The sequence below is a fragment of the Takifugu flavidus genome, chromosome 1 (assembly GCF_003711565.1).
Source record: "Takifugu flavidus isolate HTHZ2018 chromosome 1, ASM371156v2, whole genome shotgun sequence".
NCBI classification, from domain to species: Eukaryota; Metazoa; Chordata; class Actinopteri; order Tetraodontiformes; family Tetraodontidae; genus Takifugu; species Takifugu flavidus.
The window spans coordinates 20,538,508-20,551,459 of record NC_079520.1 but is presented as its reverse complement, the minus strand read 5'-3'; the positions used below and the strand labels follow the sequence as shown (position 1 = coordinate 20,551,459).

Below are 12,952 nucleotides of genomic sequence, written 5' to 3'. Positions count from 1 at the left end.
ATCACGTACCGGTAACTTATTTTCTTCGGCGTTCACAGTAATTTTCATCTTCTTTTGTCAAATATTTATATAGGCAACTGAGTACAACTTTAGGTTTCAAAAAGGGAATTCACACATACATTATTTTATCCTTGAATGTCGGTTAGAGATCATTTAAACTGTACGGAAAATACAGGTTGTAAAAAAAAATCACCATAAAACTTTTAACTTTTATTTTAGTCAAAACGCGATCGCATAATATAGTCCGGAAAATGTGAAAGGCAAAGCACTACCGTAAATAGAACCATGCAATTGATTGAGCACAAAACTGTCCAATCACTGCGTTGCTTGTAGTGTTTTGTGGATGACGCTCGAGTTTTGTCCAATAGAAATACAGTACTGGGTGTTGACCTCTGTGAGCCGAATCACCACCCCCACAGTGTCCGTGGCGGAGGACTACTATAAAAACAAAGCAGATCAAGTTTTAAAGGGCAGAGTTGTAAAAACTCCCAAGCTGTCGGGAGTCACTGTGGTTTATTGAAATAAGGAATCGCAAATAACACAACAAAAGGAACAAAACCATTTGGAGAGTTACAAAGACATCATTTTGTAATTTTCACAGGAAAAAAATACAAGTTTGCAAAAGCGTCGTTTTTTTGCTGGAACGGACTGTGGCCATTACAAGGACCTGCTGTGAATTTCCATGTAAGTAAATACCGAGTCAAACGAAGAGAGCAGCAATTTACTATCAGTATTTTGAGCCCAGCAATCTATCGTTGACTGTTTTTATGCGCTGGTAGTACAACACTACATGAATATGGAGGCTGTAGCCGCAATGCTAATTCAAATGCTACATAGCATTCTGTCCAACGACGCGGTTGCATTATATCTAATCCTACAATTTAATGGAAAACGACAAGGTTAGTGTTTTCTCAATTTGCCAATACCTTTATTGTCTGATTCCCAGTTCATCGAAACGAAACGTTGAAAGGCCAGACAAATTGTAATCGAGCTAATTGTATTTCTGTCGTATTTCAGCGTTTAGATGCGGCTAAAGTTGGCTTGGTCGCTAGATGTGTGTATCACCCCGTGTAAAATTGACGAAGGGGACCGTTCCCATACAGCCGAGCGTGTATTTTGGTTGTAGGTCTGCTTTATGGTCGTGGTTAGACTTTGAATGATGATTATGTAACTGCTGTTCACGGCTCAAGCTTGTGCTTGCTCGCATGTCGGCGTTGTCTCACGGGAATATGGTGGAATCGCCTGTTTACGGTTAAAGACGTTCTCCCCATTTCGACGCAGGCGTTTTGCCCGAACATGTCCGCTTGCCAAATCGAGACGATTGAAACCTCTTTCTGTCTATTGACACCTGCCATCCAAAGCACCGCCCTCCGTAGAGGTCAGCCCTGCTTGCGTATTTCTGTCACAGTAGCCCGTCGGGGATCACACACTGCTGACACCGTCTGAGTCACTGGCCTCTGTTAATTTATAGTACAGATATTGTACAGCTAACATGTAGCGCTGCTGCAAGCAGGGGGTGAATGCTAAATGGGGAAAACATCCAACTGAAAATATTTTACTCGTAATGCTGTTATGGTAAACCTTAAGCTGCAAACACTTAATGCTTTTTGTTTTTGGCCATTTCCAGGATTGTTAACCAAACCCTGGAGGAAGGACATTCATTTTTTCACGACGATCACGTCTTCACACGAGGTTTTTGCAGCGCTCAGAGAGCAATCCTGTGAAACGAAAGAATCTCCCTCTCCACTGAAGCAGCTATGCAGCTTGAAATCCAAGTAGCACTCAACTTTATTATTTCATATTTATACAACAAATTGCCCAGAAGACGGGTCAATATCTTTGGTGAAGAGCTTGAGAGGCAGTTGAAGAAAAAATATGAAGGCCATTGGTATCCAGATAAGCCATATAAAGGTTCCGGGTTCAGGTGCATCCACATAGGGGAGAAGGTGGACCCTGTAGTGGAGCAGGCAGCCAAGGAGAGTGGGCTTGACATTGAAGATGTCCGGAATAATCTCCCTCAGGACCTCAGTGTGTGGATCGACCCATTTGAGGTTTCTTACCAGATTGGGGAGAAGGGACCCGTCAAGGTGCTATATGTGGATGATAACAATGAAAATGGGTCTGAGTTAGACAAAGAGATTAAGAACAGTTTTAATCCAGAGGCACAGGTCTTTATGCCAATCAGCGATCCTGTCGGGGCTTCCTCAGAGTCCAGCTCACCTTCGCCCCCTTTTGGGCAGTCTGCTGCTGTGAGCCCCTCCTTCATGCCACGCTCCACTCAACCGTTAACCTTCACAACTGCCACCTTTGCTGCCACCAAATTCGGCTCCACTAAGATGAAGAGCAATGGTCGTAGCAACAATGTTAACGGGAGCAGTAACAGCAAGGTGGCCCGCACCTCTCCCACCAGTAACCTGGGTCTGAATGTCAATACCTTGCTGAAGCAGAAAGCCATCTCCACCTCCATGCACTCTCTGTACGGGCTGGGCCTTGGTCAGCCGCAACAACAGCAGCAGCAGAAGGTATCTGCTCTGTCACCCAATGCCAAGGAGTTTGTGTTCCCCAGCATGCAGGGCCAGGCCAGCCCTGGAACTGTGTTCCCCGGGGAAAACTCCCTGGGCCTGGGTCATCTGCACTACAACAATGCCTTTGATGTGTTTGCGGCCTACGGAAACCTCAATGAAAAGTCACTTATGGATGGCCTCAACTTCAGTCTGAGCAACATGCAGTATTCTAACCAGCAATTCCAGCCAGTCATGGCTAATTAAACTCATCACTATATTACTTTATGAATGATGGTGGCTCAAAGAGAAGGAAAAACAAAGCGCACACACAGGAGAAAAATAATTGGACAATAAAGGATGCAATGTCCAGTCAAGCGCATGTGCCCAAGGGTGTTTTTACTGTGCCCCCTTGAGTTTCATTCTACTGAAGCTTGTTGTACAAACACACCCAAGCTTGGTTACTTCGACATGCATCATTGTTTTTCTTTTTCTTTTTGGCCTACCAAGCACAAATTTTTATCACACTGAGGGGGTAAAATACAAGTTTCAACTTTTGAACTCTTACAGTATTTCAGGTGGTAAGATAAGGCAGATTTTTTTCTTTTTAATGAATTGGCACTACTAAGTGGGGTTACTTGGTCTTTTTCTAATTGTATAATTTAATTTAGTACAGAGTTTGTAAGATATCAGAGTATATATTGTTTCTATGACATGGTGTTGCATTTATATCTTTTTACTACTCCAGTGATCTGTGATGGCTGCAGCAGCTTTTCCTTATTTTTTTCTCCCCTTTTTTAAAAGATAATTGTTAAAGAAATTCATCTTAAAAATACATCAGCTATTCTAAAGATTGTGTACAGAGTATTCCTTAGTGGTGGAATTCAAGTGTAGGAATATTTGCTTTTTCAGAGAGATGAATTGTATTTTCTGTTAAGAGGTTCAAAAGATTTTGCTATACTTTGGACAAATGTAATCGTATGAATATTAATTTTGTACCTACATTGTGCAATACTTGATAAAAAAACGGTATAACAAAGTATTTTGAGTCAGTGTCTTACATGTCAAGAGGGACTGAAATAGTTTATATTGTTAAGTTTGTATTAAATGCTTAAAATTATATGCTTGTCTTTATTTTTTTTAATTTCATATTTGCACCCTGGTCTTTTTAATAAAATAAAGTACAGTTAAACATGATCTGTGGTTTACTCATTGCTCAAACACACCGTTAATGTTTAACCAGGGGAAGACTTTGCCATAGGGCAGTCCTGTGCGTGAGCTGATAGTAGCACTGATGTCACATGCAGGGAGTTGCCACTGTGTCATGAGGCCAATCTGAGGTGAAGAAATTGTTGACTTGTATTGTCTAAAGCTTGAGTTCACATAGTAATTTTCATATTCTTTTGTCAGATAAAAAAGATTTAAATAGGAACCTGAGCAGAACCTCTAGGTTTTAAAAAGGGAGCTCACACATAGATTATTTTATCCTTGAATGTTGGTTAAAGATAATTTAAACTGTATGGAAAATGCAGGTTGTTTAAAAAAAAAAAAAAAAAAAATCACCCTAAAACTTTTAAATTTTAGTCAAAATGTGATCGCGTAATATAGTCCGGAACACAAAAGCACTACCGTAAATGGAACCACGCAATGGATTGAGCACAAAACTGTCCAATCACGTTGCTTTTAGAGTTAGCACTGATACCACGTGCAGGGAGTTGCCACTGTGTCATGAGGCCAACCTGGGGTGAAGAAAATGTCGTCTTGTAATGGCTAAAGCTTGCGTGCATCAGTTCAGAGGTTGAAAGCTTGTGAGCTGCAGTGATGTGGAGAGTGTTAGTTTAGTTAGTCTTCCTGCAACAAAGGCTGGAATGCACATTTGGAATTGTGTTAAAATTACAATTATGTCTTTTAGATGCATAGAAATTACATGGCATTACCATGACCCTGTGAAAAATAAAAATAATTTTCCATTATTCCCACAATTCAAAAATATACTAGAAAGCCTTGATTGGAAGGCAAAACACATTAAAGGCCATAAAATTTTAAATTTGCAATCATTCACAATTTTATGGTGACTTTTTTCTTTTAATTTGCCATTAAAGATATTTATGTGTAAATTTAGTAATTCTGTCACATTTTTGTGACCAAACTCTCACAAGCTTTATGATTGAGTCCATTTAATGTCAGATATTACAAACTGTAAAAAGAACAATGTTTAATAGGATTTAGATCTGGTCTCATAGAAGGCCACTTCACAGTGGTCCAGTGTTGTCAAATGTCTTCTGCTGTGTGTTTTGGAGAACCTGTGACGAAGCACCCTGACACTGGGTGGCACATTTTGCTCCAAAACACCATTATAATCTTAAGATTTCAGTGCACCCCAGACACTCAAAAGCAGCCATGACATAGTTGAGCTTTCTTGTCATTCCACAGCCTTCATGCCTTTGTGTTTCATTTTTGCTTCTGAGAACATGGAGGTAATGTGACTTGCCAAAAAGCTCAATAAAAGGATTTATTTTATGCATAGTGCAACATACAGCTAAAATAAGTACTCCAGAAGTACAGATATCTTAGATGAATGGGTGTGACAAAGTAATTCTCAGCCTCATCTTGCAAATAAATTCCTTAACTGTTTGGAGGCAGTGAAAAGCTTAGACGGTGAGAACATTTTCTGGATGCTGTGAAAAAAAACACAGAGAAACATCAGAACCGGTTTCTCATCGGCTTACACACCCTTTGTAATTGTTTGTCGTTGGGTGGCATCTGCATACAGCTGATTTATCAGGACTAATATATTTTTCACGGTGTGCTGGTTCAACCTGAACAAGAAAACATATTTTAATCTCCAATTTGAATTTTCTGAACATTTATGTATCAAAATAATAATAATAATGTCAAGAGACTACGAATGCACATGGTTTCCCATGACCGCCTCAGCCCATAGATAAACAGGCTACAGATGGTCCGCTGTCACACCAGCTGAGAGAATACCAGAACCTGGGGTGTTGTCTTGCTGCGACTCCATCTTGCCTGTTCCTGTGTGCATTCTGTCCCCTCCCACCCCAAATTAGAGAGGTACATTCCTGAAGTTAGCCTCATAAACACAGGTCCTTTATCTTAATGTATCAGTCACACACCCAGCAATGCTACGTCTGACGTGCAAAAGCTGTGTTTGTTCTGCAGGGTGTTTCTCAGTGACAGAGAGAAGCAATGCAGAGGAGAGGAGAAAAAAACTCTCACTAAACAAAAGCGTCATAAGAAACATTCAGAAGTGAAAATCACTACCCACATTTTCACACAATAATTGTCTTAACCCCTAATAATTCAAACCAATGTCCACAAGGTTTGGATAAGATGACAATATTATTCTAACATATTAGCATATTAGCTGAATCTCCAGCTTTATGCCTATTAGTTTAACTGATCATATCAATTAGAAAACTATAAAATGTTCACATTATTTGAACTGTAACAGCTTTTTTTAACTGGCAAATGTCTTTAATATAAAGCGTAAAGATTTGAATGTAAAATCCGTATATAATATGGAAATCGTTTTGGTGTTAGCACAGTGTGCAAATCCATCCAGTTGTGTCACTGGCTAATAAACCCTCAGATGAGACTTTAATGAATCAAATCTGGGGTAAACTTGGATGGAACAGAACCTTAGGTAGTCATTGCTTTCAAGTTAACTTCAGTGGGGATCATTCCTTCCACCTTGCTCTTATTTTACAACACTTCTGTTCACTGTGGAAATAACATCCACATGTCATTGTGTTTCTGTAGTTCTGAGGGAGAGGGGCGGAGCTGTTGGTACTTCTCCTTCTTTGCCTGCTTCCCAGGCTCTGTTTGTTTTGGTTTGATGGTGCACTTGAAGGTTACAGCACCGAAAGGGGTGTTGCACACTCCACTAGGTTTAAAAATAGACCTTGCAGGGTTTCTGCGTCATCGTAGGAGAATCCTTGCATCCGCCCCCTCTGCTGCCTCCTCTTCCCCGCTCAACCAACAAGCCTGACTTCACTGCTTACACTGCTAATACGGCATGGAACTATTCTTGCCTCTGGCACCTGCCTTGTGACGTAAGGCCTGCAGAGGAATGAAAGGCCTTTGGAGGAACCAGGGTGGGTTCTGTCTTGGAGTTATGCAGAGGTCACTGCCCCATCAAGACAGAGGCATTAAGAGAAGCTGGAATAGCAGGAAGTAATGATTCCACATTTAATTAAATAAGCCACATTAAATAACAATCATCTATGTATCTAGTATAAAGTGGTGTAAGGAAGGTGATCTGTATGTAATTTAAATTTCAATGAGAAACAGGAAGTCAAAGAGCAATGCTCAGTGCTTGGAAGTAGATTGGGACCATATGTGGAAAAAGTGTTCAGTAACCAAAAGGAAAATGTAAGTGCTGCCTTTACCCCTCAGATTTTAGAGTAAAGCTTCAAAGCAAGAATTCTTAAAGAACTATCTAAAAAAAAAGAGAAAAAACTGGCCTCATCATATTTTTTGTTTAAATCTCAAGAATGGCATATATAGTTCCTTATAATAAATATTTCCACTGTTGTCTTCCACGATCAAATGACTACTACTTCAAATTACTTTAAAATCAACTAATTTGGGTTTGATGTGGAAAATTAATAACATAATGGGCAATAGATGAGACAAGAACATAAGAACTGAGATAAAGGAGTCAGCTGAACAGATGTTTCAACAATGCAGACTGCAAATGACAAAAAGCATTGCCAATTTCTTTATCTTTTCATGCTGACAGGAGCAAAACTGTTAGGCCTTGGCAGTTCACCAAAGGCAAAATTCTAATGCTGAAAATGCTTTTGCTGCTGTAACCCTGTTTATTATGATGTGAGAGGTGAAAAAGAGCAGTGTCATCAGTTTCCATGATGCTGGGGCTGTGAGATATTACCTTTTATTTAAAACATCAGTCCGAAAAAAGAACAAACTTGTTCGTCAAATTACATTTAACAGCACCTGATGTGATTTTCTGATGGAGTCTGCATGCTGATTGGCAATGTGGCTACAGACAATACAAACAGGCATTCTTATAAATATAGTTTTAAAAATGCTGTAAATTAGAGTAGGTCAAAATCCAATAAATGGCTGTATGGATAGCTTAGAGTACGTACTAAATAATTTTGATTACTGCCTCTATGACTTTGGCAGATAGATGGGATTCTGATGTCTTTGCAGATGGTAGCAGCTAGAATCAACTACAATAACAGGATAACTTATTTGAGACGGTGTTCAGAGTGCTGTCAAGTTAAAAAAAAATCTCAAACTATTTTGAATGTTGTTTGACTCCCTACATTTACAAAATGTGCTTTCTGGTGTTTTACAGTTGATGCTTTCATATTTCCAATAGGAAATTTATTAGTAACCTTCTCTCATCTGCTCTAAAAATAATTTGAATGAATGTATAATGTTTTTTCCATCTTCCCAATTCAAACTGCATCCTTTCTTCTCGCAGAATATTGTCACCTTTTTCTCCCCCTCTATATTTCAACAAACGCTACATTTTCCTGAGATTTTAGTCAAAATATGGTTGAAAATTTAAAACCAACAGAGCCATTATTATAGATTGAACAATGGGTGTGTAAGTGTGGATAACAATGTGCATTGTTTTGGGCCATCATAGGAAACTGGAGCATATGGAAGGTGAGAGGAACATGGAAACTCCTAGAGTAGGATGGAAAACAGATCTATCTGGCTAATCCCTGAACCACCACAATACCTGTGTATACCACCAAAGAAAACAATCAGACCAAAATAAGCCTCCATCTGTATTTGCTGAGGTAATAATCCCACGAGGTGGGTTTTAATTTATGAATTTTCTGAACTGATCCTTTATCTGAACCTATTATAGACACCTCCTTTAGGACATCCCAAATCAGTAACTGGATCCATTCCTTTAAATTATCCCCGTGTTCCTCTTCTGAGGAAGTACATTTATTTGATTTGTGCCACCATTTTTTTTCCATCCTTGGTGTTTGAGGACAACCGAGCATGTCAGGGAGTGGATTGAGAGAGGGTTGGTGTTATACATTTCTCTCGTATCGTTCTTCCATATTACTCTCCCTCTCTCTCTCTCTCTGTTCCCAACTCATCAGTCTCCCCAGAGCCTGAGAAGTTTTTTCCTGTATTTGATGTTCCCTGTCTGTGTAATTTAATCTCAGTGATTCCCTGCAGCTCTTGCCGACCATAAACCTCTGTGCTAATAATAGGAAGCCCAGGCGCAGTCTCCTCTTTAATCTCTGCCTGTGTGTGGATGTTTGTGTGTAACCACTCTTTCTTCTGCACCATAGAGATAAGGCCTTGTTTGGTCTCTTCAAGATTTTACTTGCAAATCACCATAGCGGTACAGACCTAGAGGAGAGAGGGGAACATTGAGAGGTGTTTTGATATGAGGAAGAGCAGACCTTTACATCCTTGCATGTCTGTTGTTGCCATGCAGACTTGTACTTATGAGGAGATTATCAGAGAACATGGAATGCTGCTCATTTATTGGTAGCTGTTAATGTACGGGATTCAAAAAATGCTTTTAAAGCTCTGTCATTTTGTTGGAATTGGAGTTTATCACGGAAAAGATAAAGCAAACGTTCCAAACAGGCCTAAATAAAAAACATTAATGGATGTTTAAAAATGTCTGGATATTAGAAAATTCAAGTCAATCTATGACATTATTTAGGTTTATAGTGTACAGTTCTCTCCATGTCATTTATTTCATGTACTCAGGGTGAGCAATGATGTCATTATTAACTAATGAGGTCTGCAGAAGTTTTTGTTTAGGCTGGAAATATGCTGGCATTAGTCTGCTCTCAGTAATCCACACCATTAGAGATGCTGATGTAAAAATGTTCCATACTGAAACTGGCAACCACATTCAAGATCACCATTTTTAAGAATGGAACTAATAGAAATTAATTTGAGTAATTATGTGTTTGCCATACCGCCTGAAGATGATGCACACCTTTCTCTGGTATTTTATTCAACTTGTTTTATAACACAAACCTTGGTGAATGTATTTTCAAAAATTTTCCTCAATTAAATTCAGTTCAATTTTACAATCAATATGTGCTCTTGGTACTTTACAGAAACTCAGAGCCTGGCGTCAAAGAAGCAACAATGGAAAGGAAAATCTTAACAGGAAGAAACCAGTACCTAAGCCAGCTGGGTCTCCACATATGAGCATCATGACCATTTCCAACTTTGCTTATAGCCAAGCTCCTTTTTCATATTCTTGTTTTTGCATCTTTCATTTATGGGTTACATCAAAATAGATGCAGCATCACCATCTTTTAGATCCCTCATATTTTTCTTCACAGAGTAGTGTGTAAAGCCGGTGTTGCACTTTAGGCAGACCTCTCTGACAGTTTAAATATTTCACCAGCCAAGAGAAAAAATGGCATCCTAATGCTCTTGCACGATATTCAGCAAAAGGTCAGTGTGGAATTGAAAGATGCATGCATTCATAATTCCATTTTTAGGACTCCTCTAAAGCAAGGGCTTCTGGGAAATATGTCAGCAAGAGTAACCTCAGCCTCGATCATTGCTCTTTGGGTCAGTACTGCATTCATACAACTATTGTTGGCTTTCTATAGACCTGCCTGATGTTTTCAGAGACTTAAACTGTGCCATGGATGTTCAAATACTGTATGCAACCTTGTAAACATTTTCAGTGCATCTGAGTCGTTAAAAACATTCTAAGACCATCAGTTCTCCATCTTATCCTTTGACCCCCACAATGCAGCTGAAAACCCAAAACAGCTACAGTTGCAAAGATAACCAGACCTTTCATGTGTGCCAACCATTGTTTGTAGTGTTTGTGTGTTTTATCTGTTTGCATGCGCATGCAGTACCTCTAATGGAGAAGCAGTCATTTGCCCAACTGCGTTTCAACATAGCTGGTTGCTGTGGCAACATTGTGAGGAACTGATGTAATGCAATAAAACACCATCTATCATTAAAATAATACAAAGTAATGGAGAGACTTTGTGGACAGTTACAGTTGACCATCACAAGTGAAGGCTGATGTATAAAGGAAAGGGTAGAGATTTTAGCTCCGGCATTTGCAACATTATCATGTATTCTTCATTCATCCCAGCTATTCTTAAAGGTGTTTAATTTGTTTTGTTACTCTTGTATGCATTCTGGAATGGTTTACATCACTTTTAGTTCCCACTCAACATATAGTTCAGAAATAAATTGATCCTTTTACATCTCTGACTCTCAGTCTCTCTGTTGCCTTTCAGGCAACATTCAGAGAATCTATGATGTAGTCAAATTTGGTTATACACAGCTAATATGTGAGCTGAGAGGGGCCCTGTGCCTTTGGATTGGGGATAGGTCTCTTGCTGTTGTTTGTGTCTGTGGTCTGAACAGCAGTACAGCGTACCTGGCCTTCTTGAGGTCCCCAGAAGGGGCTCATGATAGTATTCTGACAGAGAACTCCATTTCTCTCCTTGGAGACTTCAATGCTCATGTGGGAAACAATGCGAACGGCCTTTATGAATTTTTTCCGCCATTGGACTTCTGTGCATAAGCATGTCCATCAGTGCACATGGCACCAAGGTTTGGACACTTGGGTCTTGAGTAAAGACAGGGGGTGAGCTTTCATCCAATTAACACCTAAGGATCTGCTGGGGAGAACATTGGACAGGCCTGGCAGGCACAAATCTATTGTGATGGTCTTTTGAGGATGGCTTCAATTCCCACCTCAGGGAGAAAGTCTCCCTGATTCCGAGGGACGCTTTGGACATTGAGTCGGAGTGGATTGTGTTCTGTGCCTACATTGTCAACGTGGCAGTTTGGAGCTGGACAAGTTCTCTGCTGTCAGTGTCGGTGGCAATCCCTGATCCTGATGGTGGACACCAGAAAGTAACTGATGCTGTAAAGTTGAATGATTCAGGAGGAGTCAGCCAAAGGGGCTTGAGCACCTGTTCAGAATGTCCTCCCTTTCAAGGCATGTCGCCCTGGGAGGAGTCCTCAAGAAAGACCCAGAAGTGCTGGAAAGACTATGTCCAGCTGGAAGAAGTGTCTGGGGTGAAGGAAAGCCAGGCCTCTCTGCTCAGTCTGCTTCCTCTGTGACCCTGCCCCAGATAAAGTGGATGAAGATGAAATGAAATAAAAACAGCTAATATATTTACCCCCAATAAGACAAATATTCATGCAGCTCAATCTCAATATGTGTGAATGTTACTTTGAAATGACCTAATCACTTTATTTAAACTTTCATGCAAAAGCAAAATTTCAAAATAGCTCACATTTGACATGCAGCCCAGCTTTGAAAATAGTACACAGTAAAATTCACATTTTCAAAGACTGTGTGTGTATGTGTGTGCATGTGTGCTAGAATAAAACAGTTCTTTGCATTAAGATTCTCATCACACTATCAGCTTTTTCTCCTGGGGTTCAAAGCACCGGCACAGCCACTGGCACTGGGCGAGTAAATACGTACTGCCATTTGATGAAGGGAGACGATGGAGGGAGAGAGAAGTTGAGGAGAAATGGAGGCACACTGAAGAGTGAAAGGAGAGCTGTACAAGAATGAAACCCTGTGAAGGTTTGAGAGGACAGAGATAGGTGAAATATTTGGTATGGACAAGCTTTTGGATCATGTGTGGGCCTTCATGAATGTCTTCTCTTAATCCTCGAAATGTCAGCCCCAAACCATGGACACCAACAATACAAATGGCAATTATTAACATTGATGTATGTACATGTGATGCCATCCTTACTCTTGACATATTCCTTAACCAACGGTGTTATTTGTGACTGTCAGTGGGAACATGAGGAGCTGCTGACTATGTAATGGAGTGAATAGGATTACAACTAATCCTGACAGCATGCTGTTGATTGGTTTTGCAGTCGTGTGCGTATCCGTAACTCATTGTCCTCTTCTTTGTCTCGTTCCTTTGTAAACAGCCATAGCAAGGGGGCAGGGCCTGTGTCAGGAAGGTGTCACCTTCCAACTTTTCCATCAACTGACCTTCTGAGGTGTCATGGTTAGCTTGGCGCATGTGTGTGCCCATTCTTGTTTTGGGACTGACTGAATCTTTGTCAGCAGTAGCAGCAAGATGACGGCAAAGAGGGGCTAACTGTCTCTGGATTTAATAAATTCTTCTGATGAGTGATGAGTTTTTGTCATGATCCATCTTGTAATCAACACTTATAAATTGTATATGGCTTTAATATTTTAAAAAATAAGATATATACCCTGTAAATGTTTAGGTGATTTACAACCCAAAGACCTAATAGATATGTAGCATTTTTGAGGCAGCTTCAGCTCATATATGTGGGAGTTTAGTCTTCAGTGGTATTATTCTAACCTTGTTGTACATCATACTAATATATTAAAATGAAGAATGCCCATCCACTGATACAAAAACTGTAATACTGACAGACCCCATTGAATACCATTAAGAAATTCAATATTTAAATGTCAA

The 12,952-nt window shown here is 39.9% G+C and overlaps 1 protein-coding gene across 1 annotated transcript; it reads left to right on the top strand.

Annotated features, from left to right (window-relative positions):
- The first annotated feature begins 441 nt into the window (after positions 1 to 441).
- tob1b (transducer of ERBB2, 1b) lies at positions 442 to 3,698 on the top strand. The gene is made up of 2 exons (XM_057057178.1): positions 442 to 684; positions 1,628 to 3,698. The coding sequence occupies exon 2, from the start codon at positions 1,758 to 1,760 to the stop codon at positions 2,766 to 2,768; it is 1,011 nt and encodes a 336-aa protein (XP_056913158.1). The 5' UTR covers positions 442 to 684; positions 1,628 to 1,757; the 3' UTR covers positions 2,769 to 3,698.
- The last annotated feature ends 9,254 nt before the right edge of the window (positions 3,699 to 12,952 follow it).

Excerpts from the sequence above, each read along its gene's own strand:
- tob1b (XM_057057178.1), top strand. The coding sequence starts at position 1,758 with ATGCAGCTTGAAATCCAAGTAGCACTCAACTTTATTATTTCATATTTA.